The 26,769-nt window shown below is 55.1% G+C and overlaps 1 protein-coding gene across 3 annotated transcripts; it reads right to left on the reverse strand.

Annotated features, from left to right (window-relative positions):
* Positions 1-30: 30 nt before the first annotated feature.
* Positions 31-26,103, reverse strand: LOC138070935 (granulocyte-macrophage colony-stimulating factor receptor subunit alpha-like). Of its 3 annotated transcripts, none has more exons than XM_068962316.1 (12): positions 25,892-26,103; positions 23,102-23,189; positions 18,119-18,258; positions 16,129-16,255; positions 15,883-16,012; positions 13,480-13,664; positions 11,744-11,877; positions 10,291-10,314; positions 8,264-8,399; positions 7,273-7,366; positions 5,240-5,321; positions 31-1,973 (listed from the first exon to the last, which is right to left on the reverse strand). In XM_068962316.1, the coding sequence occupies exons 2-12, from the start codon at positions 23,166-23,168 to the stop codon at positions 1,800-1,802; spliced, it is 1,293 nt and encodes a 430-aa protein (XP_068818417.1). In that variant the 5' UTR covers positions 23,169-23,189; positions 25,892-26,103; the 3' UTR covers positions 31-1,799. The 3 variants fall into 3 exon arrangements, with proteins under 3 accessions (XP_068818417.1, XP_068818416.1, XP_068818418.1); XM_068962315.1 differs by having other exon boundaries at positions 23,102-23,195; XM_068962317.1 differs by lacking the exon at positions 31-1,973 and adding an exon at positions 4,237-4,649 and having other exon boundaries at positions 23,102-23,195.
* Between the last annotated feature and the right edge of the window lie 666 nt (positions 26,104-26,769).

Raw genomic sequence — 26,769 nt, forward strand, 5'->3', positions numbered from 1 at the left:
CAACAATTTTTAAAGCCTGTATTCAGTTTGTTACAATATTGCTGTCTTATGTTCTGGTTTATTGGCGTTGAAGCATGTGGGATCTTAGGTTCCCCACCAGAAATCAAACCCACACCCCCCGTGCACTGGAAGGCCAAGTCTCCACCATCGGACAGACAAGAAAGTCCCTGGGTTCTGACATTCAACTTACTCATAAGCTCATCCCTGTCAATCAGCGTGTTCCGGAGTCCAAGCCCATTTTAAGCCGGAGCTGATGGCAGAAGAGAAGCCGGTCTTTCCGAGTCCAGGCCACTCCCGGCCGGAGCTGGGGCGCCTCCAGTCATCCCCGCCCGGTGATCACAGGCGGCGCCTCGCCCCGGAGACTCGCTGGGGTGACCACACGGCGTATCCTGGGGCCGCAGGCTCCACGGCCGCAGCGGTAGCGGGCCCCTTCTCTGATTCCACAACCTCATCTCATCTCATTTTCTCGAAACACTGCAAGCGCTTCAGAAGACGCCAGCCCCAAACACGGAAGTTTCGCAGTGCAATCTTACCAGCTGCTGCCGTCTCTTGCGAAACGCCTGTTTCTCTGCAGCGTGGACTTGGGACCGGCTCATGGTGTTCCCGGGAAATCGGTGCCGGGGGCTCCCGCTGTTGAAGCTGGGTGTCTCTGCTTCTAGCACGGCCAGCCGGCAGCCCAAGCGTGAGAGAGCTGTGCCCAGGAGATGGGTCCTTCCTGGACCTGAATGGAACCCAGCAAGATGCTTCACGTGTGGTTGTTAGGGACACCATGGAAGAGAATCACGCTCCACCAGACGTCTTCCGTCCTCATCCTGCGTCTGCTCCCTTCGCCCCCAAAACGGACAGAGGCCGTTTCTCCTAAAGCCTCCGTCCTTTCCCAGGTTATCTGCTTGGCTGGCACCCTTCAGATCAGTCGGTTCAGTCACTCAGTCCTGTCCGACTCTTTGCAACCCCATGGACTGCAGCACGCCAGGCCTCCCTGTCCATCACCAATTCCTGGAGCTTGCTCAAACTCATGTCCATTGAGTCGGTGATGCCATCCAACCATCTCATCCTCTGTCGTCCCCTTCTCCTCCCACCTCCAATCTTTCCCAGCATCAGGATCTTGTCCAAAGAGTCAGCTCTTCACATGAGGTGGCCAAAGGATTGGAGTTTCAGCTTCAGCATCAGTCCTTCCAATGAACACCCAGGACTGATCTCCTTTAGGATGGACAGGTTGGGTCTCCTTGCAGTCCAAGGGACTCTCAAGAGTCTTCTCCAGCAACACAGTTCAAAAGCGTCAATTTTGGGGCACCCTTCCCCACTGACGCTGTCCTGTATTTACCGACATGGGGTGGCTCCACCGTGTGAATGCTGTGCCTTGTGTCGTTGGTTAATCGCTCAGTCGTGTCCGTCTCTTCGTGACTCCACGCACTGTAGCCCACCAAGCTCCTCTGTCGTGGGATTCTCCAGGCAAGAATCCTGGAGTAGGTTGCCGTGCCTTCCTCCAGGGCATCTTCCTGAACCCATGGAGACCGGACATCCCGTTATTTCTTCATCCCCAAGTCTGTGCTGTTACGGGCAAGTTTGGTGCCCATCTTCACAGGGACAACTTGGACCAGAGTGTGAGCCAGACTCTGCCAATATCCTCAGCCAGCTACCGGGCACGTCTGGGCGACGGGCTGGCGGCCGGTGCCTCCCGCAGCTGGGAAAGGTGGGTGCTGCGGTGGCCAGCGGGCAGGGAAGTGGGGGACGACGTAGCAGAGGCTGAGGCGGTGGGATCGGGCAGCAGGCGGCGGGCCAGGCGAATCAGAGTCCTCTCAGTGGTTGAGCAGAGGGCCCCCAGAAGGGATGTTTACATAAGGGTTGGGGGCTGGGGCTGGACCTCCCGTCTTTGCTGGTTCACTCGCCAACAACAGGGTTTCCTCCACGATGAAGATGTCCTCGGGGTCCTGGGAGGCTGATGGCGTAGGGCCTCCACACGAGGCTGTCTCCTAGAAGAAAGGACACAGCGCACAGGTGAGGCCACACTCTGGAGTTCCTGGTGCTCCCAATCAGTGGTACTCATGATGGCCAGAAGGTGGAAAGGGCCTGTGTATCCACGGATGGATGATGGATGGTGGGTGGATGGATGATGGATGATGGATGATGGATGGATGATGGATGGATGATGGGTGGGTGATGGATGGATGATGGGTGGATGGATGGATGATGGGTGGATGATGGATGATGGATGATGGATGGATGATGGATGGATGGATGGATGATGGATGGATGGATGGATGATGGATGGATGATGGATGATGGGTGGATGATGGATGGATGATGGATGGATGGATGGATGATGGATGGATGATGGATGGATGATGGATGATGGATGATGGATGATGGATGATGGATGGATGATGGATGGATGATGGATGGATGGATGGATGATGGATGATGGATGGATGATGGATGGATGGATGGATGATGGATGGATGATGGGTGGATGATGGATGATGGATGATGGATGATGGATGATGGATGGATGATGGATGGATGATGGATGGATGGATGGATGATGGATGATGGATGGATGATGGATGGATGGATGGATGATGGATGGATGATGGGTGGATGATGGATGATGGATGATGGATGATGGATGGATGATGGGTGGATGATGGATGGATGATGGGTGGATGGATGGATGGATGATGGATGATGGATGGATGATGGATGGATGGATGGATGATGGATGGATGATGGATGGATGATGGATGATGGGTGGATGATGGATGGATGATGGGTGGATGGATGGATGATGGATGGATGATGGATGGATGGATGGATGATGGATGGATGGATGGATGATGGATGATGGATGGATGATGGATGATGGATGATGGATGGATGATGGATGGATGGATGGATGATGGATGGATGATGGGTGGATGATGGATGATGGATGGATGATGGATGATGGATGGATGATGGATGATGGATGATGGATGATGGATGGATGATGGATGATGGGTGGATGATGGATGGATGATGGGTGGATGGATGGATGATGGATGATGGATGATGGATGGATGATGGATGATGGATGGATGATGGGTGGATGATGGATGGATGATGGATGATGGATGGATGGATGGGTCAGTAAACAGCATGGGGGCCACCCACACAGTGGAATTTTACACAACCATGAAAAGGAGAGAAGGTCTGACACGGGCTACAATGTGCATGGACCCTGAACAGACGCTGCTCAGTGAGAGAAGGAGACACAGAAGGCCGCACGGCATGTGGCTCCACTGAAAGGAAACGTCCGGAACAGGCGAGTCCACAGAGACAGCAAGTGGGTTTGTGGCTGCCAGGGACTGCGGCACGCAGGGGAGAAGTGACTGCAGATGTAGACAGGGTGTCCTGGGGGCGATGAGCATGTCCTGGACCTAGACACAGCTGATGGCTGCACACCGCTGGGAACTTGCTAAACGCCCCCAACTGTGACTTTAATGGGTGGATTCTACGACATGTGAGTGAAATCTCAATAATCCTTTTTTTTGTTTTTAAATAAAGAATGAACACATCATGGGTACAATCATCTCGGAGATGCCTGCAATCCAGGTGGAGGGATGGGTCTTTGCCATCTCCCGGGGAATCACAGAGAGACAGTTCCCGATTTTGAACAGACCCTCCCCTGTCTTGGCGTGACCTCTGGTGGATGCCACAGCCCCACCAAGTTGGTGTGTCTAGACCCCAAGTACGGAGGTGACCAGAGGGATCAGTGGCCTGGGGAGCCAGGTGCGTGGCTGACTGAAAACGTGGGGAGCCCCACTCCCCAGTTTAGGCAGTGGGTGATCCCGGCTGGCGTAAGGCTGAGAGTCAGGGCTGGGGGTGGGAAGTTCACAACTCCACCCTCCAGGAAATAAGGACCCTTGATGTCAAGCCACTGAGTCTCACATGCAGGACCACACATTTGAAGGACCTGGGATTCACCTGTGCAGGGCAGGACATTTCCCAGGTGGTGCTAGTGGTAAAGAACCCGCCTTTCAATGCCGGAGACCTGGACTGGATCCCTAGGTGGGGAAGACCCCCTGGAGGAGGGCATGGTAACCCACTCCAGTATCCTTGCCTGGAGAATCCCATGGACAGAGGAGCCTGGCCAGCTGTGTTTCACAGGGTCGCACAGAGTTGGACACGACTAAAGTGACTTAGTACGTATGCACGCATGTGCAGGGCAGAGGGGAGAGGTCAGTGTGGGACCTCTGGAAGGTTCAGATCGTTGACAATCTGTGCAGCGCTAAGCACAGTGAACCACCGTCAGGCACAGATCAAGAAACGCAAAACTGTTTTGGAGTCAACGGGCTCCACCGAACAAACCCAGGGGCACTGGAAGCCGGGGAGGGGGCTTCCTGGGGAAGTGGCTTTCGGCTCAGAACACAGGTCGTGGTTTAGGGGCATCTCTGCTTTCTCACGGGGATAGAGGCACGTGTGGCGGATGGGGAGACGAAGTCAGGGGTGCAGAGCTGTTCCCGGGAGGGTTCCTGCCTCCAGCCACCACGGGGTCGGGGATGGGCAGCAGCTTGTGGGTCACACGGGCGCCCTCCTGCCAAAATTCAGCATCCACCCAGGAGGGCACACGGGTGCTTGGATCGGAAATGCGGTCTTTGCAGATGCCACTCCTGGAAGATCCCAAGGTGAGCGCACCGCGGTTTCCATGGCGACCCCAGAAAGGGACAAAACCCAAGATCCGCAGTTTCCCACGTGGAGATAAGTCGCCTTGTGTCGCTTTCTCTACTTCGCTGCAGAAGCAGCTGTGGGTGCGGGCAGCTGGACACCCGTGTCCCCTCCTCCGCATGAGCCCTCAGCCCTGCCCTGCACCCCCCTCCCGTCCTGTCCCAACCCTCCCCTTCACGCCCCTCCCCTTCACGCCCCTCCCCTCCACGCCCTCCCTGCCTTAGGCCCCTCCCCTCCCCACTGCCCTCCACGCCCCTCCCCCCTAGCCCCGCCCCTGCGTTAGGCCCGTCCTCCCCTAGGCCCCTCCTCCCCTAGGCCCGTCCCCTCCCCACTGCCCTCCACGCCCCTCCCCGCCCTAGGCCCCGCCCCTGCGCTAGACCCCTCCTCCCCCAGGGCCCTCCACGGCCCTCCCCTCCCCTGCCCTGCCCACTGACTGCCCCAAGCCGGCCTTCAACACCGGGCACACTCGCGCCCCCCGCGTCTCCGAGCGCCAGTCTCCCCGCCCAGGCGGCGCCCGGGAGGCGGCCTCGCTCACCTCCAGGCTGGCCAGGAATGAGCCGGCGAGTTCCTGCTTCACCCGCGGGATGGGTGGAAAGAGCTTCTTCCTCAGCGAGAGCCTGGCGGGAAGAGACGAGAGACGCTCGCGGCCCAGCCTCAGAGCTGCGAGGGGCGCTGTCCTGTCCGAGTGCGCCCGGCCCCGTGGCGAGGCCGGCTCTGCGTGTGGCGCGGCCGGCCTCAGGGGCGAACGCGGGCCGGGGCGGACAGCGCTGCCCGAGGAGCTCTGCCTCCTCGCCCGGGGCGCGGTGAGCACCAGGAGCCCACGTGGCTGGCCCTGGCCACCGTCCCGAGCTGGCGGGTCGGTGCTAGGGGCGCCCCGTGGGTCTGGGCAGGGAGGCCGGGCGTCCCGGGGACCGCTCACCGCCTGACGGAGCTGCCCGCCTCAGCCCCGACTGCGGGGCGGGCCGCGAGGACAGACAGCTGAGACAGGAGACCCTGCCCCCGCGAGCGAGGAGCCCTGACCCCAGGCCCCACGCCGCAGCCCGAGCGGAAACCCGGAGGCAGGCGGCCTCGGGACCGGCGCCAGCCACTCCTGCAGCCTGTCTGCGGAAAGCCGGCGAGCATGTGACCTCAAGACCCTCCAGGGACCCGAGCCCCTCTGAGCACCCTGAAGCGTCCCCCCTCCAGGCCCCAAAGCCTCCTGGATGCCATACAAACACTGCCAGGACGCCCCCTGTCCTCGTGCGCGTGCGCGTGCGTGTGTGCGCGCGTGCGTGCGTGCGTATGTGTGTGTGTGCACGCCCTAAGTCGCTCAGTCATATCCGACTCTTTGCAACCCCGTGGACTGTAGCGCGCCAGGCTGTAGACAGGGACCCTACAGGCAAGAATACTGGAGTGGGTTGCCACGCTCTTCTCCAGGGGATCTTCCCCGCCCAGGGATCGACCCTGCATCTCTTACCGTGGCGGGTGGGTTCTTTACACTAGGGCCTCCTGGGAAGCCCCCGTGTGCCCTCACAGAATGCCTTCTATATGAGAGCCCCTAGACACCCCATCACTGATTCTGGTCCTTGTGAATGAAACGTTCCAGACACACCCAGCGTGGATACGAAAACGCCCTCAACTGCCCTCCGCGCGCCCGCAGCAGCCCCCGGCCTGGGGTCTCCTACGGGCAGCCTTTCTCCGGACACTGCAGGGGCGAATCCCCCGGCTGTCAATACGCCTGCGCAGGTGCGAGGGGGCAGCCAGGAAAGCGGGCAGGGCCTGCGCCCGCAGCTGCAGCTGATGGCGCACAGCCCGGGCCTCCCCGCGACCAGAGTCCAGCCCTGCGTTCCTCGCTTCAGTCCAGTCGCTCAGTCGTCTCCGACTCTTTGCGACCCCATGGACTGCAGCGCGCCAGGCCTCCCTGTCCGTCACCATCTCCCGGAGTTTGCTCAGACTCGTGTGCATGGAGTCGGTGATGCCATCCAACCCTCTCATCCTCTGTCGCCCCCTTCTCCCGCTTTTGAGAAACTGGGGCTTGGAAATGGGCGAGCAGCTCGCTGCCGCCCCCGTGTGGCGGCTGCGGTCGTAGCCGGCCTCCACCACCTTCCCGGTTGAGCCTGCAGGGTCCCCTGGGAGGCATTTTTGGATTGTGACGCCAGGGACTGCCCCCTAACTGGGCCCCTCGCTTTGCCCAGCCATGTGCTCGGGACCCATCTTCCGCACAGGTTTGTGTTATCTGCAGAGACCCCTGGCCTCACCTCTCTCTTGGAAGCCTCTTTTCAAAGAGGCTTTTGTGCCTTCAGGCACAAAATGAAGAGTGCATTTGGCACTAACCACTCAACGCCTGGGAACACAGGAAATTAAATGGTGCCGTGACTCGGCCCCACGACAGACCAACGTGGAAACACGGGCCCCTTAATAACAGCCACCCCGTGTTCCCAACGCCTCCACCCAGAGCAATCTCCACGCTACATTCCGAGTCTGGGATTCTGGCCACTCCGTGGGTCTGCAGTGACAGGTGTGGGCCCTTCTGTGCGTGGATTCTGACCTGCCGCTTTGAGTTTATATGGGGGTTTGTGTCTGTCTTACCTTTTACAGAGGAACATCAGGGCCATGCCAAACAAAACCGCGGCCCCCACCGCCAGCCCGATCGAGGCCACCAAGAAATTCTCCTCTGGGACACCTGGTCGGCAGACAAGCAGAGGGTCAGGAGTGACTGCGCGCTCCGGTTGGCACACGCGGGCCCTGGCCGCCCACCCCTGGTATCGGACGACAGGGCGGGAGATGTGGGGGCAGAAGCAGGGCTGGAGAGGAGGAGGGGGAACTTCCAGACAGAGGGACCCCAGGGATTTGAGAAGGATGGCTCCAAAGAATCCGTTCTTCTGGGATCCCGCGCCCACCACACCCCACCGTAGGTCACTGTCCCCAAGTAGTCCATCCTAGAGGAAATCAACTCTGAATGTTCACTGGAAGGACGGATGCTGAAGCTGAAGCTCCACCCCTTTGGCCACCTCATGCGAAGAACTGACTCACTGGAAAAGACCCTGATGCTGGGAAAGATTGAAGGTGGGAGGAGAAGGAGGCAGCAGAGGATGAAATGGTTGGATGGCATCACCGACTCAATGGACATGAGTTTGAGCAAGCTCTCAGAGATGGTGAAGGACAGGGAAGCCTGGTGTGCCGCAGTGCATGGGGTCGCAAAGAGTCAGGCACAACTGAGGAGCTAAACAACAAATCTCCCCACCTCCCCCCTTGCCACTCTGAAAAGATGATCCACCAATTACTTTTCCATGAAGGCACAATGAAGACTGCACAATGCCTTCCTCGTCAGCGGATATTAACTTTCAGTTCTGCACTGCATAGCCAAAGGAATGAATGCGTAATTGTGAAATCTCAAGGGTGAGAGAAAGAAGTGTCTATGAGCAACTGAACAACAAAAATGAAGGTGAACTGGCTTGAAATAAAAGAGAAACTGTTAAAAAAAAAAAAAGGAGGATTGGACTGCAAGATTCAAAGGAAAGGTCATTCCTGTCCCCAGCAGGCACATGTCAGCATCTCCGGGTGCTTCCGGGAGACTCACCGAAACGGCGCGTGGAGCTCCACTCACTCCAGATTTGAAACCGCACGTGCCGCACCCTCATGCGGGCGGTGTGCTCTCCCCTCACGTCAGAGCTGGGCAGCCTGTACTCATTTTTATATTGTCTGCTTAGGAAAACCTTTGAAAGACAACAGGATGCTGTGACGGCCACAGATACCAGACTGGAAACATGGAGAAGGCGGAGGGGGTGCCCCCCGACAGCTGGGGGCACAGTGCACCCGCCGCCTCTGGTCCCTCCCTCCCAGCCCACTGTGGGGGCCCGAAGGGGCTTTGCCGTCTCGCATCCCGGGGCTCCCATCACTTTATGGCAAACGGGTGCATAGAAAATGGAAAGTGTCAGACTTTACTTTCTTGGGCTCCAAAGTCACTGCAGACGGTGACTGCAGCCATGAAATTAAAAGACGCTTGCTCCTTGGGAGAAAAGCTCTGACAGACCTAGACAGCGAATTAAAAAGCGGAGACATCACGTTGCCAACAAAAGGCCCGTCTAGTCAAGGCTATGGTTTTCCCAGTGCTCATGTATGGATGTGAGAGTTGGACTGTGAAGAAAGCTGAGCGCCCAAGAACTTTTGAACTGTGGTGTTGCAGAAGACTCTTGAGAGTCCCTTGGACTGCAAGGAGATCCAACCAGTCCATTCTGAAGGGGATCAGCCCTGGGTGTTCTTTGGAAGGAATGATCCTAAAGCTGAAGCTCCAGTCCTTTGGCCACCTGATGGGAAGAGCTGACTCATCGGAAAAGACCCTGATGCTGGGAAAGATTAAAGGTGGGAGGAGAAGGGGACGACAGAGGATGAGATGGTTGGAGGGCATCACTGACTCGATGGGCATGAACCTGAGCCAACTCTGGGAGGTAACAGAGGACAGAGGTGCCTGGTGGGCTGCAGTCCGTGGGGTCTGAAAGAGTTGGACACGACTGAGCAAGTACAGCTGTCCGTCTGTGTTCGGGCCTCCTGCAGAGTCCCCGTGCCCTTGGGCCGTGGGCTTGCGGATATTCTGAGTCTACACAGAGGGGGGACTTCCCGGGGAGGTCCAGTCATTACGACTGCACGTCCACTTCTGGGGGTGCAGGTTCGATCCCTGGCCTGGGAACTAAGATCCCACGTGCCTCGTGGTACGGCCAAGATAAATAAAATAAAAATGCTTCAAAAAAATTGTTGAAAGAAAAAAAAGCGAAAGGATTCTACACACACGACTCAGGGCAGGGCAGGAACGTGTAGGGCGCAGCCCGGCTCTGAGCCCATGGACGCCTCTCCCACACGCAGACAGACACTGGGCTGTCCTTTCCCTCCCGCTGGGGGTCAGAGCATGCAGTCCCTGGACACTCCCTGGGGCTCTCTTGGAACCTGCAAGTCTGGAGAGGCTGGGTGGTCAGGGAGGAAAGCGGGGTGGGGCCTGGGGGTGCCCGGTGGCCCCAAAGATCTGGGGCTGGGCTCTGTCCAGAGGCTCCAGGGGAGGGTCCTCCCCGCTTCTTCCAGCTTCCAGGGGCTCCAGGCATCCGTCCCTGGGCTGGTGGCCGCCTCCCTCCGGTCTCCGCCTCCGTCTCCACGTGGCTTCTCCTCTGCATCCGTGTCTCTCCTCTTCTGTGTCTTAAAAGGACCCTGTCCTTGGGTTTAGGGCCACCCCCATCCAGGAGGACCTCATCTCAGACCCTCACTCCATCACCTCTGCAGAGACCCTGTTTCTGAATAAAGTCCTGCTGTGTGGTTGTCGGTGGACCTGACTTCTCCAGGGACCCTTTCACTACAGTGTGTGGCTCAGAAGGTGCAAGGAGGCCCATTCGGCACCGTGATGTTATTCCGTCCAGGAGGAGGGTGACACCAGGCTGCCTGAGCTGAGTCAGAGGCGTCTGGGAGACCGCAAATTCTCCATCGGTCACCAGAGCCTGGTGACCCCTAAATGGGGGCATACAGGGATCCGAGGCTGAGCTGAGCGCCCTGCCCGCCAAGGGAGGGAGTCTGAGCATCTATGACCCAACCACGGCTGCAGCAGAGAAAGGAAGGCATACTTACGGGTTCTCTCTTGGAAAAGCTGCCCTGTAAAGAGAGAGCAAAGGAGAGATGCTAAGCGCCTGGCCTTTCGGCTTTGTCTGCAAACGCGAGAACCCCCTGGGAATCCCAGGAGCGCTGCGAGGATTAGTTTAAGCTGGAGATAATCGCGTTTCCACAGATGCAGGGATTTAAAAGAGGCTTCTCGGAGTTTCTCTTATCAAGCTGAAAGCAAAAGGCTTCTGGGAGTGAGTGGTCAGTTGCTCATATGTCTGACCCTGTGGGACCCTGTGGACTGCAGCCCCACCAGGCTCCTCTGTCCATGGGATTCTCCAGGCAAGAATACTGGAGTGGGTTGCCGTTTCCTTCTCCAGGGGATCTTCCCCCCCAGGGATTAAACACACGTCTCCTGTATTCTGGCAGGTGGATTCTTTACCACAGTTCCTGTTCTGTTCATCCCTCCGTCGTGCCTGACTCTTTGTGACCCCCTGGACTGCAGCCCACCAGGCTCCTCTGTGCCATGCAGTTCTCCAGGGGGTCTTCCTGACCCTACGATCGGCTGAACAACAGCAACCCTGGCGATCTGGTGGTTAGGACTCTATGTGTTTTCACCGCTGAGGGCAGGGGTTCTATCCCTGGTCGGGAACAAAGACCACAAAAGATGTGTAGCCAAAAAGAAAAAGAAGGAACACATTTTTTTCCCCCCCAGAGAAGGTTTTCTCTCCTGTTCTTGCCTTTCGTCTCCACTTGGGAAGGAAGGATGCTACCTTTCAGTATGTGAGCTCTGTACGGGAATGAATGAATGTTGATTTATTTTCTTTTTATCGGGGACCCTGCTCTGAGGGAACTTGCTTTCCTTGGGGTGGAGAGAGGCAGACAGCAGAGGCAGATGAAAGCCCTAAACGGAACCGCTAGAACCACGAAACCCTGAGACTCAAACACAAGCACCATCTGTATGACCTCGGGCGATGCAAACGGGTTTCCTAGGTACGACCACCAAGAACATTGACGACAGAAAAGAAAAAAAAAAAAAAAACAGTTCATAAGTGAACGTCAGCAAAAATGAATGCGCACGGACTTCCCTGCGGTGGGGGTGGGGGTCTGTGGTTAACGCTCGGCCTGCCGATGCAGGAGGCATGGGTTCGATCCCTGGTCCAGGAAGATCCCGCATGTCGTGCAGCAAGTAAGCCCGGGCTTTGAAACTGCTGACCCTAGCGAGCAGCCTCCGCTGTCTGCAACTAGAGAAAAAGGCCCACGTGCAGCGACAAAGGCTCAGCGCAGCCAAAAATGAAAGAAATTTAAAAATTTTAAGAGGAATGAGCGGCACTTTTAGGACAAAGAGACAGTAAGCAGAGAAGAGACTCGTGAGGCAAAGAGGGGCACCCGAGTGTGTGTGTGTGGCGGGGGGGGGGACCCCAAAGCGAGAGGAATGGAGGAGACGCAGTCCGAGTTTCTCCACGGAGGGTCAGGGCCTCACCGTCTTCTGGATGTCCAGCGCGTAACACAAGACGCTGTTGGACAGGCTGTATCTCATGGCGGGGGCATCCCAGCGAATCACGTAATGCGATACGTTGTCCTTGACGGTGAGGTTCGCCGGCGGGTTATACTTTTCTGAGAAGAGACCCAAACACGAAACAGGGTTACAAGCCCGCAACCCGCAGGAGTCGAGTGGGTGCCAGGCAGCGGAAGGACATCCCCCGCTTAACCTGGTCCCATTCCCGTGTTGTTGCATAGAACCCGGACAAACCCTGAGTCTTGAGGAAGCAAAACCTCAGGTGGGCTAAGCGCGCATCCTGGGCTTGTCCGCTCCTGGCCGGGCCCCCCCCCGTCCTCTGCCTCTGCCTTGCAGACTCGCTGGAGCCCCAGGCAGAGATGCTGCCAAGCGAGCTAAGTCGCTTCAGTAGGGTCCGACCCTTTGTGACCCCATGGACTACAGCCCCACCAGGCTCCTTTGTCCGTGGAGATTCTCCAGGCAAGAACAGCAGAGTGGGCTGCCATTAGGAGAATGTTCTCCGGGCACATCCCTCGCCTTTTTTCCGGGACACCCTCCAAGCGGGAAGCAGACTCAGCCAGCATCTACGTGGACCACCCAAGTGGCCAGGCTTGGTGTCAAGTCTTGGAGTCACTTGGGCTTCCCAGGGGGGCTCAGTGGTAAAAAATCCACCTGCCAATCCAGGAGACTTGGGTTCCATCCCTGGGTCGGGAAGATCCCCTGGAGGAGGGCATGGCAACCCACCCCCGTGTTCTTGTCTGGAGAATCCCATGGACATAGGAGCCTGGTGGGCTACAGTCCATGAGGTCTCAGCGACTGAGGCAAGTTAGCACAGTATTTCACTGTGTATATGTCCTGTGTCTTCTTTAGCCATTCACCAGGTAATGAGCATTTTAGATGGCTTCCTTATCTTGGCAATCATCAACCACGCTGCTATGAACATTTGGGGTGCGTGTTATCTTTCTGAACTCGTATTTTCAGTTTTGTGTTTTTGGTGTTTTATTGTTTTAAGATATGTAGCCAGGAGTGGAACTGCTGGGTCACACGTTAGTTCGGTTTTTAGTTTTTTTGAGACACTTCCACACCTCCACGCAGTTTGCACACCGCAAAGCGCTGGACACGACTGAGCGACGAAACACACACTCGCCTGAAGTCACCCACGGGCCCAACTGAAGGAAAACACCGGCCAACCCAGCGGAGGGTCTGTCTGGAACCAGACTGTGTGACGTTGGAGAGTTCTCCAGAAGGACAGTAGGTCCCCTAACCGGAGAGGAATTCCTTTCCAAGGCTGCGTCCGTCAGTCCAACTTGTTCACGTGCGACGCAAGCATGCACATCCCACCCCAAGGGAGAGTTACGCCCCCTGTCTCCCTCTCCGCGTCTCTGCTTGTTGTTCAGTCGCTCACTCCTGTCCGACTCTTAGCGACCCCGTGGACTGCAGCACGCCAGGCCTCCCTGTCCATCACCGTCTCCCACAGTTTCCTCAAACTCATGTCCGTCGAGTCGGTGATGCCGTCCAAGCATCTCCTCCTCTGTCGTCCCCTTCTCCTCCCGCCCTCAATCTTTCCCAGCATCAGGGTCTTTCACCCCTAATCTAGATCCTGCTGAGGCCAGTCTGGGACGCAACGCACAGCCTCCAGAGCCCGGGGACAAATGCAAACTCCATGAAGCGGACGGCTGGCAGAGGGGCAGAGGAATACAAGGAGAGTGATTCGCCCTTACCCAGCCTGGGGCCGTTCACGCTAGGAAAGTCCAAAAACGGGATGTCCGCGTCGCTGCTGGTCCCGTTCACCAGGAAGAAGTAATCGTCCGTGGTGTGGCCTTCGCCGAGCTCGTCGAAATGGCAGCCCACGCGCGTCCCGGCCGAGTCGAGGGTGTAGCGGCTGCACTCGGACACGTTTCCATGCCTGTGGCGTCCAAGGAAGACGTCAAGGAGCAGCTAAGCAGTGTGCGTCCCCCTGGGGTTGCTCTCGTGCAGTGGCTCGGCGTGTCCGACTCTCTCAGCCCCCATGGACTGCAGCCCGCCAGGCGCCTCTGTCCATGGGATTCTCCGGGCAGGAACACTGGAGTGCGTTGCCATGCCTTCCTCCAGGGGATCTTCCCAACCCAGGGATCAAACCTGCGTCTCTTGCGTTCCCTGCATTGGCTGGAGGGTTCTTTACCACGGGCGCCACCTGGGAAGCTCACACACATATATACATGCTGTGTCTGTGTGTGTGGGCACGCTGTCTACTTGAAACTATTGTGCTTCAGTTTCAACTGTACTTCAGTTGTTAAAAAATGATACAAAATTGCTAATTTCCTGACACTCTCGGACCACAGGGGGCTTCACAACTTGGAGCAATGAGCAGCATGGAGAAAAAGGGAGGTGGGAGGTTTTCTCTCTGGATGTTTGGACCTTGTAGATCGACGTCCTCCAGTCTCAGAAGAAACACCTCTGGACTATGGGACGGGCTCAGCGTTTAGCATCCGATCCCCAGGAGGAGGGCATGGCGACCCCCTCCAGGATACCCGCCTGGAGAATCCCACGGACAGAGGAGCCTGGGCGGGCTACAGACCGAGGGGTCGAAACCAGTCGGACACGATTGAGTGACGAAGCATAGCAAAGCTCCAGTGAGGCCTCAGACTATGGCCCAGCCCACGGCTCCCCCAGCATTCAGCATCAGGACCCTGTGAGTCCCTGCTCCACGGGGGGCAGCCCACAGATCACCCAGCATTCAGCATCAGGACTCCAGGGAGTCCCTGCACCATGGGGGGCCCTCGGCTCACTCAGCATTCAGCATCAGGACCCTGTGAGTCCCTGCTCCATGGGGGAGCCCTCAGCTCTCCCAGCATTCAGCATCAGGACCCTGTGAGTCCCTGCTCCACGGGGGGCAGCCCACAGATCACCCAGCATTCAGCATCAGGACCCCAGGGAGTCCCTGCACCATGGGGGGCCCTCGGCTCACTCAGCATTCAGCATCAGGACCCTGTGAGTCCCTGCTCCATGGGGGAGCCCTCGGCTCTCCCAGCATTTAGCATCAGGATCCCTGTGAGTCCCTGCACCATGGGGGCCCACGGCTCTCCCAGCATTCAGCATCAGGACCCCAGGGAGTCCCTGCACCATGGGACAACCCCGAGGCTCACCCAGCATTCAGCATCAGGTACCCCAGGGAGTCCCTGCTCCATAGGCGGCCCACGGCTCATTCAGAGTTCAGCATCAGGAACCCTGTGAGTCCCTGCTCCGTGGGACAAGCCCATGGCTCACCCAGCATCCAGCATCAGGACCCCAGGGAGTCCCTCGACCAAGTTACAAGCCCGTGGCTCACCCAGCATTCAGCATCAGGACCCTGTGAGTCCCTGCACCATGGGGGAGCCCTCGGCTCACTCATTGTTCAGCATCAGGACCCCAGAAAGTCCCTGCTCCATGGGACAAGCCCACAGCTCACCCAGCATTCAGCATCAGGTACCCCAGGGAGTCCCTGCTCCATAGGGGGCCCACGGCTCATTCAGAGTTCAGCATCAGGAACCCTGTGAGTCCCTGGACCAAGTTACAAGCCCGTGGCTCACCCAGCACTCAGCACCAGGACCCTGTGAGTCCCTGCACCATGGGGGGCAGCCCACGGCTCACCCAGCACTCAGCATCAGGACCCTGTGAGTCCCTGCTCCATAGGGGGCCTTCGACTCACCCAGCATTCGGCATCAGGACCCTATGAGTCCCTGCTCCATAGGGGGCCCACGGCTCATTCAGAGTTCAGCATCAGGAACCCTGTGAGTCCCTACTCCATGGGACAAGCCCACGGCTCACCCAGCACTCAGCATCAGGTACCCCAGGGAGTCCCTGCTCCATAGGGGGCCCACGGCTCATTCAGAGTTCAGCATCAGGAACCCTGTGAGTCCCTGCTCCGTGGGACAAGCCCACGGCTCACCCAGCACTCAGCATCAGGTACCCCAGGGAGTCCCTGCTCCATAGGGGGCCCATGGCTCATTCAGAGTTCAGCATCAGGAACCCTGTGAGTCCCTGCTCCGTGGGACAAGCCCATGGCTCACCCAGCATTCAGCATCAGGACCCCAGGGAGTCCCTCGACCAAGTTACAAGCCCGTGGCTCACCCAGCATTCAGCATCAGGACCCTAGCCAGGCTTACAGAGAGGTCCACATGTACAGCTGATACCGCACGTCTGCAGGGGCGGCCGGGCCCCGCGTCCAGCTGCAGTTCATGAGTCGGATGTTGTAGATGATGCACGAGAGGTTCTGGGCTCCGGAGCCCTCCTTGCCTGGGAAGACAAGACAGCCAGATCCTCACCACCGGCCGAGTCATCACCGGCACCCCGCCGGCCACGCGGACGCTGGGCACTGTCAGAAAGGTGCCCAGCGGACAGGGAGACGTCACCTGAGTTGTTAAAGGCCAGCTCTTCTGAGAACTCCTGGCCCTCAGAGGTGGCGTTCACGGTCAGCGTGGCGCCCCTGTGCAGGACGGCATTGGGAAACGAGCAGAAGTAGGTGTCGTTGTTTCTGACCTGCAAGGGTGCAGAAGCGAGAGTAAGCGTACAGCCTGTGGTGTGGGCTCCCTGCAATCGGATTCAATCCCGCGGCAGTTCCAGCCACTCGGGGTAGGGTGGGGCACCCCCGCGAGGACCCCCGTCCTTTTTACCGCCGTACAGTTAACGGACCGTGTGAGATTAGTTTCAGCCATACGACAGTGTGGTTCGCAATTTTTAAAGGTTATAAAATCACATTTCGGGGGTTCCCAGGTGGCGCTACGTGGTAAAGAGTCCGCTTGCCAATGCAAGAGGCATGGGTTCCATCCCTGGGTCGGGAAGCTCCCCTGGAGGGGGAAAGGGCACCCCACTCCAGGCTTCTTGCCTGCAGAACGGCATGGACGGAGGAGCCTGGCGGGGCTGCAGTCCACGGGGTCGCCAAGACTTGACTACGGCTGAAGCGGCTTGGCACGCGTGCACGCGCCCCGTTTCTCGTTGCAGTATAGCGTTGCGTCCTTGCCCTGTGTTGCCTCACATATCCCGGGAGCTTTACTGGAGCGTAGTGGTTCCCGGGAGCTTTACTGGATGGTAGCGGTTCCCGGGAGCTTACTGGATCGTAGCGGTTCGTTGCTCTTGGTGCTTTTCTCTTCCCCTTGCCACCGCCCTCTCCCCAGGGTCACGTCTACTTCAGGCTCTGCAGCTGCGCGTCTCCTTCTGTTTCGCTTTGTTCACCGGTCCGAGGTCCGCTGTAGATTTCACGTACAAATGGTATCACCTAATATTTGTCTTTGCCTGACGTATTTCACGCCGCCGCATACCCTCCAGGTCCACCCACGTCGCTGCAAATGGCGGCTCTTTGTTCTCGTTCACGGCTGAGCGACATTGCACTGTGTATACGTACCACACCTTTATCCACTCAGTGTCAGTGAACACCTAGGTTGCGTCTGTGTCCTCGTTCTCGTGGACAGTGCTGTTGCAAAGACTGGGGTGCATGCATCTTTTCAAATTAATGCTTTGGGGGATCCCCCGAACATGCCACTTTGGCATAAAGATTCTTCAGAGCTAAAGGCCGTTAAGAATCGACAAATGCAGAACCACTAGCTATCTGCATAAAAGCAGGCACAGATTCCCCCCTGTGAAGCGGGCCTACACATCCTATCATGTCCATATCGGACTGAGGAGGCTGAGCTTTACCAACTGAGATGGGGAAGCAGCTTCAAGGTGACCTCATAAAATACGTTTCTTCTTTCTTACGCCGCACTGTTGCAGCTTGTGAGATTTCAGATCCTTCACCAGGGACTGAACGCAGCCGTGAAAGCCGAGAGTCCTAACCACAAGGAACTTAAGGGAAGTTTAACTTAACGAACTTAAAACAACCTTCATCTTCCACTAGTTTCCTGACACATTTCTTAATCATTTCCCCACAATGTTTCAGCCCCAGAAACCCAAATCCCGTTTTCTTTGTCTCCTCACGTTTCTGTAAGTTATTACCTTTTGTTAAAAAGCCACACAAACTCCCTAGTCTGATCACTTCACGTCTTTTCTGCGAAGCCTCGTTTATGTAACAATTAGGAATGTTGGGATTTCCCTGGTGACCCATGGTCAAGACTCCATGGTTAAGTGCAGGGGGGCTGTGCACTCAATTCCTGGTAGGAGAACTAAGGTGCCATATGCCGAGTGGGCAAAAAAAACAACAAAAAGTGAATAAACTGGGATGCTTTTTCTCCTGGTAATCTGGCTTTTGTTCACTTCATCTGCAGACCCTCATCACTGAACCTAAGAAGATGGAGGAAATGTGTTTTCCTCCCAGCCAAAAATGTTAAAGAGTGAGGCATTTTACAGGGAAATTCAAGATTGAGAAGGAGCAGACAGACCCCCAGGACGAGGGCCGTGAGCACCCACCTGCGGCTCTTGGCTGGTGTCCGGGTCAAGAGGTGTGGCTATCGTACATGTTTGCTGAGTCACGGTTCTCCGGGAATTCCAGCTTAATATTCTTTTCCTTGGATCTAGATGCAGGTTTATAATAGGAGATTCCTTCTCTCCTGCCGTAATTAAAAAGCAGAACCAAAAAGACAGTGAGGGAGAATCAGGGTTTCCCTGGTAGTTCAGATGGTAAAGAACCCGCCTGCTGCGCAGGAGACGCAGATTCTGTCCCTGGGTCGGGAAGACCCTGGAGGAGGGCCTGGCAACCCACCCCAGTATCCTTTCCTGGAGCATCCTGGGCACAGAGGAGCCTGGCGGGCTACAGTCCCTGCAGTCGCAAAGAGTCAGACATCACTTAGCGACTAAATCACCACCAACATACAAATATATTATATGAATATATTACAATGTACAAATAAATGCAGAGGATTATGTTCATATCGTAATATAGAAATGTATATCTCTCTATATTTATGTATTACATATTATTCTATTTCCTATATTATACAACATATTGTATATTATGGTGAATATATTATACAATAAACATAATTATAACACAAATATATAATACATAGATTTATATATAAGTACAGTGAAAGTGAAGTCGCTCAGTCGTGTCCGACTCTGCGACCCGTGGACTGTAGCCCACCAAGCTTCTCCATCCATGGGATTCTCCAGGCAAGAATAGTAGAGTGGGTTGCCATTTCCTTCTCCAATATTATATAGTAAATATATTATATAACATAGATTGTATATTATTATGTTAAATATATTATATAATAGAATTATAACACAAATATATAATACATATATTTATATATAAGTAGGTATAACTGTAAATATAACACAGTATATTAAAATAGAATATATAGAATATACGTATATAATATTGAGGGGGTAACAGGCAGGAAGGCCAGGGGTTTCCAAATGGAGGAAATAGGCTGCAAGCGTCAGACATTGTCTCTCTCTCTCTTAAGCGGCAGGAGGAGACAAGCTAGTGATACGTGTTTTTTGCCTTCTCTATGGACATTTCAAAAGAGGTTTATCCTAAAATACTGTGTTGCCAGAATGACACCTGGTTCCAGCTGAACTTGCCTTTTCTCAAGCCTTGAGCTAACCGTCGCATTTTCCTTATGGAAATGCTTGCCTTACGGCATGTTCCTGGTGCTATCCATTTATCCCAGCCTCTGTCTTCAGGTCCGTTCCGCCTAATGGCTCAGAACTGACTTGACAAGCCAGTCTGTGAGACTCAGCTACTGTTCTCTTCATCTATGTTAATGAAACTATACGTTTGAATGGGAATCTGCCTTTCTTCAAGATTCACGCCAGCCGCTTTACGGCCCGGGATGGCTCACCTGGTGCCAAGATTATCTCACAATGCATCTTGTGGGTGAGGGGCCTGATGCCACTCTCTGAGTGTTGAGACATTTCCTTCCTTTAATTAGCAGACTGCTAGTGTGGAGAATCCCAGGGACAAGGGAGCCTGGTGGGCTGCTGTCTATGGGGTCGCACAGAGTCGGACACGACTGAAGCGACTCCGCAGCAGCAGCAGCAGCAGTGACTATGTCCCATCCAGCTGAAGACCAGCAGGGCGTACTCTTTCTGCCCCCTTCTGATGCCTCTGTCAGAAGCTTTGTCTCTCTCTCTTTTACACCTTAATAAAACCGTATTACACAGAAGCTCTCAGCGATCAAGCCTCGTCTCCGGCCTTGGATTGAATTCTTCTCCAGAGGCCAAAAATCCCCGCGTCTTCTCGTGGTTCAGCAACAACCTTTCAATATGTTACGACGTAAGTACAACGTAGCGATTCACCACTTTTAAAGGTTGTGATTCGTTTACAGTTACTATAGAACATGGGACATATTCCCTGCGTTTTACAATCCATCCTCATGTCTTATTTATTTCATGCCTAATAGTTTGACCTCCTGGCTCTTACGAATCCCTGCCCCTATCCTGCCCAGCCCCCACTTCCATCTCCACACCGGGAACCACTGATCCTTCTGCTACACCTGGGAGGAGGCTTCTTTTTTGTTACACTCACTAGTTACTGGTATTTTTTAGATGCCACATTTAAGGGACACCACACAGTACTTGCCTCTCCCCGGGATTAGCTATTTTATTCTGACGTGGACCATTTCTCTCCCCGTCTTTTATCGAATCTGTTACCACACTGCCTGTATTTCACGTTTGGCTCTTTGGCCACGGGGCACGTGGGCGGGGGTGTCTTAGCTCCCCAGCCAGGGATTGAACCCACACCCTCTACACTGGAAGGAGGAGGAGACCTAAGCCACCGAAGCACCAGGGAAATACCGAAGCGAGTTGCTTTAACGTAAACAGTGCAGGAACTTCCCTGGTGGCTCAGAGGTAAAGCGTCTGTCTACAACGCGGGAGACCTGGGTTCGATCCCTGGGTCGGGAAGATTCCCCTGGAGAAGGAAATGGCAACCCCCTCCAGTACTCTTGCCTAGAAAATCCCATGGACAGAGGAGCCTGGTGCAGGCTGCCGTCCACGGGGTTGCAGAGAGTGGGACACGACTGAGCGACTTCACTTTCTTTCTTTCTTATGCAGGGACACTCAGGAGCGCATGAAACATGGTGGGCATCGTGAATGATCAGACAGACCCAAATCCAAAGTCTGGTGAAGCGCCCCATTATCCTCATGAGATCAGTCGTGTCCAACTCTGCAAACCCTTGGACTGTAGCCTGCAGGGCTCCTCTGTCCATGGGATTCCCCAGGCGGGAATACCGGAGTGGCTTGCCATGCCCTCCTCCAGGGGGTTTCTTCCCCACCCAGGAATGGAACCCAAGCGTCTAACGTCTCCTGCACTGCCAGGCGGGTTCTTTCAGTGCCGCTTGAGAAGCGGTGCTACAGTGATGGCTACCTATGGTAATGATTTGAAGAACCAGCTGGTAGTTGTTGGAGAGGATGCGTAGGAGCCGGACCGTCCATGTTGTCAGCACAGACGCAAAGGCAGGGCATGACGTGTTGGTTTAACTGAGCGGCTTCCCCTTTCTGGGCATTCAGGATGGAGGAGGGCACGGGTGAGTTGTGTGTGTCTGGGGGTGGTGGTGTGCTGTCCGGGAGAGTCCCCTTTGAGCTGGGGACTGGAGTGAAGGAGGTGGTGCTGGACAGATACCACCTGTCAGGACAAGTCTGCCCTGAACGAAGACATTCTCACCACCCACCTCACCTTCTCTCGTCTTTTCTCTGCTTGACCTTTTCAAATGCATATAAATCTTTTAACTGTCTAAATAAAACCTCTGGCCAGACGTGACCCTGGGAGAAAGGTGCACCCACCTCCCCAGTTTCATAAGAGGAGACAATCCAGCTATAGCCAGAACCTAGCTCCAAATGGCAAACCCACTGAAGGTAAAGGGTTGTTGTTGAGTCGCTCAGTCGTGTCCAGCTCTTTGTGACCCCATGCACTGCAGCATGCCAGACCTCCCTGTCCATCACCAACTCCTGGAGCTTGCTCAATCTCATGTGCACTGAGTTGGTGATGCCATCGAAACATCTCATCCTCTGTCATCCCCTTCTCCTGCTGTCCTCAGTCTTTCCCAGGTTCAGAGTTTTTTTTTTTTTTACCCCAATGAGTTGGCTCTTTGCATCAGACGGCCAAATCACCGGAGCGTCTCACATCAGGTAATGTGTTGGACTTGCTTCTGTCATGAGGTGAGGTATATTTCCGTCTGTCTGACCTCTTTAGCGAGCTGCCTGCAACGCACAGTCTGCTCTGGTTCTGGGCTTATTTCACAAGAAAATTGTTTTCTTTCTCTGCCCACTTCATCGAGAGGCTTCCTGGGGATTTTCAGGGAATTTCGTTTTCAATGATGGAAAGCTGGCTTGAAACTCAACATTCAGAAAACTAGGATCGTGGCATCGGGTCCCATCACTTCATGGCAAATAGATGGGGGAAAAAATGGAAACAGTAACAGACTTTATTTTCTTGGGCACCAAAATCACAGCGGACGGTGACTGCAGGAGTGCAATGAAAAGATGCTTGCTCCTTGGAAGAAAAGTTATGACCAACCTAGACAGCATCTTTAAAAGCAGAGACATCACTTTGCCAACAAAGGTCCGTCTAGTCAAGGCTATGGTTTTTCCGGTAGTCATGTATGGATGTGAGAGTTGGACTATAAAGAAAGCTGAGTGCCAAAGAACTGATGCTTTCTACTTGTGGTGTTGGAGAAGACTCTTGAGAGTCCCTTGGGCTGCAAGGAGATTCAACCAGTCCATCCTAAAGGATCAGTCCTGGGTGTGCATTGGAAGGACTGATGCTGAAGCTGAAACTCCAATCCTTTGGCCACCTGATGCGAAGAGATGACTCACTGGAAAAGACCCTGATGCTGGGAAAGATTGAGGGTGGGAGGAGAAGGGGATGGCAGAGGATGAGATGGTTGGATGGCATCAGCGACTCAACGCACATGAGTTTGAGCAAGCTCCGGGAAATACTGAAAGACAGGGAAGCCTGTCGAGGCGTGACTCCCCTGTGGAAACTCCAGAGGAACCCCAAGATCCATGTCAGCACTGGAGAGGAACCCTGAGGTTCCGGCCTAAACTCCAGATGAAGACCTCGGCCCCGGCAGCGACTGCAGAGGAATCCTGAGAGGCCCCTCGCAACTCGCATGGAGGCTGCAGTCCATAGGGTCATAGAGTTGGACACGACTGAGCTACTGAGCACCAACAGCCCTAATACAGACAGCAAATCTGAGATCCCAGCTGAGTTTAGGACCTGGGGCTGGAGCTGTAGGCCTCACCCTCACCCTTGAGTCCCTGATTCTGCTGAATGAGAACGGTATCCACCTCTAGAATGATCTGTAAGAAGATCCCCTTCGCCTAGCAGCGGTGGGAAGGTACTCGGGTCATGAGAGACTTTGTCCTTTCAGGGGTTAGGAGGGCGGCAACCCTCACCACATCACGGACTCCCCAGCGTTGGAAGACTGACTAGCTGGCACTTACCCAGGACCGTGGAGCGTGCTGAGTTCAGGAGTACCAGGAGGCTTACGAAATCCAACAGGACCACCATGCTGCGGGTCTGAAGCTGGGCCTAAACCTCCAAACAGGAGACAGCAGTTCAGAAAACGGATTCCAGTTGAGGCAGGAGGACTTCCTTCTTAGCACAACCTCCAGGCAGTCATTGGGAATCAGAACCTAGCTGCCGGAGCCTTTGTGAGTAGAGAAAAATGGTAGGCCCAAGGCACTTGGCCCAGGGCCAGACAATGTTGCCTCATATCCCAAAGTGGCTGCCAGGGACCTGCATTCTCATTACATATCCCTTCTTCTGTTCACTGGTGGCCTCACTTCTTCCACCCCTCTAAAGGGTTTTTGGTTTGTCCATATGTCCCTATGTGGTCAGCAATATTCCATCAGAGCACAGTGTGAGGTTACCATCCTCCTTGTACACCTCTGTGTTAGCTGGCATGATCAGATTCCATTTTTCTAAAAATTTTTTACTGGAAGATAATTGCTTTGCAAAATTTTGTGCTAGCTTCTGCCATACATCAACATGAAATTCCCTTTTAAATTCTGTTTGAAACTCAATCAAAAGCATCAAAAAATTTAACACATATTTATGATGACAAGTCTCAGCAAACTGGGATTAAAGAAACATTTTCTGGGCTCTGCCCAACCTGTTTTTCCTCCCCTCAGCCCACTACCACTGGTCCACATTACTGCTCCTGAGAGGTATACTTGGGAGTGGCTAATCAATATTATTTTAAGCTGATTTTCTCCTAAGTGGTCAGGGAGGGTCTGGGGAGGTGACACCCCCAATGAAAAGAAGGGATGTATGATGAGGATGCTGGGTCCACAGCATCCACTTTGGGGCATGAGGCAACTGTCTCTCCCTGAGTCAGATACCCTGTTTCTTCCATTCTCTTTTGCTCACAAAGGCCCCTGCAGGTAGGAACACTCCCAGCAACAACCTAGGGGATAAAAGCATGCCTTAGGAAGATCAGCTGACTCCTAAACACTTACCTCCCCTTTGAGAAAACTGCTCCTTTCACCAGGGCAGCAAGAAAAAAAAAAAAAGTCTGTAAGAAGTCCTAGAATATTCTGATGGAGGTTCTCTTTATGCTTGGTGATTACAGGGCTGGGTTTTGTGCATTCGAGTAGATTTTTTTTTTCCCCTCTGATTTCTTCATGACTCTATGAACACAAAGAGATGGGCAGGCCCTTGCTGGTTGCACAGAGGTGATCAGGAGGGAAGCTGCAGGTGAGCTGCCTGACAATCACACAGCTTTGCAGGCGGAGCTGATAGCAGCCAGGAGGCCACCAACCGCACGGGGTGCAAGGACCCTCGGCATTTCGGCTTCTTCTGGGGGACAGCTGCCAACCTCCTTTGGAGACAAATTCATCTCCGTGTGTGCGGAAGTCCCCTGAAACGTCTCTGACCATCATCAGCTCACCCGTCACCTGTTCCCTGAACACATCCACGAACTCAGCTGCCTCCCGGGCCACTTGTGCTGCAAACGCTCATTTCTTCCCTCCCTTCCTTCTTTCCTTCCTTCCTTATTTGGCTGAGCTGGGTGTTAGTTGCCACACGTGGGGTCTAGTCCCCTGACCAGGAATAGAACCCACGCCCCTGCATTGGGAATGCGGCATCTCAGGCACTTGGCCCCCAGCAAAGTCCCAGACCCTCACCTCTTCTGCTTAGTTGCTCAGTCGTGTCCGACTCTCTGCACCTCCATGGAGTGTAGCCCCGCCGGGCTCCTCTGTCCAGGGACTTTTCCAGGGGAGAATACCAGAGTGGCTTGCCATTGCTTCTCCACCCAAGGAACCTAAACGTCCCCACTGGCTACCGATGGCTCCCAGATGCTTTGCAGCGCAAGGCATGGAAAGGCTTCCTGGGGGAACCTGGCGGTGGTCCAGCGGTGACGTCTCTGTACCCTCACTGCGGAGAATCTGGGTTCGATCTGAGATCGGACAAGCCGCGCGGTCAGGAGGTTAAAGAAAAAACCTCTGCTTGCTTCTGGGCACAGGCTGAAGTTCTCCCGCCGCTTCTGTTCACTTTCATGAGGACGGAGTGAAGGTGATCCCACTTCTGTGCTTCCCGGGGGAGAGACGCCCCCCATACCCTCCCTGGGCATCACCAGGAGCCGGGCCAGAGGGAGCTGTGTCCCCACCGAGGGTCCGTGTCCCCAGCAAGACCGAAGGGGATGGGAGTGGAAATCAGTCCCGTGCGTGTTGTCCCGTGAGAACAAAACCGTCGAGGACTTCATAGCTTACAGACACCCCCAGAGGAAATATTTTACAGGTAGATAGCGCAGGCTTCCCAGGTGACGCTAGAGGCAAAGAATCCACCTGTCAAGGCAGGAGACCCAGGTTCGATCCCTGGGTCAGGAAGATTCCCTGGAGGAGGGCATGGCAACCCACTGCAGTCTTCTTGCCTGGAGAGTCCCATGGACAGAGGAGCCTGGCGGGGCTACAGTCCATGGGGCTGCGAAGAGTCGGACATGCCTGAGTGACTAAGCACGCACGCAGATAACACGGCGTACAGAGGAATCGGACCCTACCAGCCCGTGACTGCCCGCCACGTCAGCCGGAAATGCAGAAGGCCCAGTGTCCACCCTTCCCTTCCCGAAGCTCGGGTGGCGTGACTTTCACCCCGGTAGCTTCTTCCTCCAGCCTCCCCCAGGGTGAGGCCGTCTCTCCCCGACTCCAGTCTCCCGTCCCATCACAAACCCACGTGGTCAGAGGATCCTATCGGTCAGAGCAAGCCCCCATAAGACGGGGGAACCGTCCACTTACCAGTCCGTCAACTTTCTGGATCTTTCTCAACCAACTGTGTGAATGTGGGGCTCCTTGAAGCCGCTGTCCTGCCTGCCCGGGGTACGTGGCAGGTGGGCAGTGCTGGACGCCTTGGTAGCAGGTTCCCTAGGTGAGGGGAGGCCCGCAATGCCCTTCCGGATGTATGGGGGGGCAGGTGTGACAAAGAGCCTGAGTCTGGTCCTCGCCACGAACACGCTCTCTCTCTCTCCTTCTCTCTTTAAATGGAGCCTCCCCCAGGTCAGCGATTGCAGAAATAATCTCTTATCAGCAGAGCCTTCGTCATCACCGAGTGACCAGCCCGCCGTTATCATCATCTCAGGGAACAGGAAGTGTCATAACACAGTCCATGTTCCCTCTCAAGCCTGCCCCCTCAGTTTTTTTTTCTTTTCTTTTGTTTAATCAACCTCCCAAGGTTCCTCTTTTAGCAGCAGGGAGCTAGATGGCCACTTGGCTTTCCTGCATCTTCTGGTCGGGGGTGGCGGGGTGGCGGGGGTCACTGGGGTGTCGGCTCGGTGTCACCGTGTTTGGGAAACTGGCATCTCCTTAGAGCTTCCTCTGCAGCCACTGGGGAGCTGGTTCCCTTTCAGCTTGGAAGCTCTGCCAGAGGCTGTGACTGGCTCTTCTCCGGGTCTCTGTCCCCCAGGGGCCTGGGGGCAGAGGGAGGGATGAACTGAGCTGACTTTCAGTCCATCTCTCCCTAAGGAATCACTCACACTCGTTTGCAATGAAGTGTTACTCAGTCGTGTCCGACTCTCTGCAACCCCATGGACTGAAGTCTGCCAGACTGTATCCACTGTTTCCCCATCTATTTCCCATGAAGTGATGGGACCGGATGCCATGATCTTCGTTTTCTGTAT

This window comes from Capricornis sumatraensis, chromosome X (genome assembly GCF_032405125.1).
Source record: "Capricornis sumatraensis isolate serow.1 chromosome X, serow.2, whole genome shotgun sequence".
NCBI classification, from domain to species: Eukaryota; Metazoa; Chordata; class Mammalia; order Artiodactyla; family Bovidae; genus Capricornis; species Capricornis sumatraensis.

What these genes read in the sequence shown, in the direction of transcription:
- LOC138070935 (XM_068962316.1), bottom strand. Translation starts at nt 23,168, where the DNA reads ATGGTGGTCCTGTTGGATTTCGTAAGCCTCCTGGTACTCCTGAACTCA. An exon ending in CTGTACATGTGGACCTCTCT is followed by an intron (nt 13,665 to 15,882) that starts GTAAGCCTGGCT and finishes TGGACGCCACAG; the next exon opens with GCATGGAAACGTGTCCGAGT. An exon ending in CTGATGTTCCTCTGTAAAAG is followed by an intron (nt 5,322 to 7,272) that starts GTAAGACAGACA and finishes TCTTCCCGCCAG; the next exon opens with GCTCTCGCTGAGGAAGAAGC.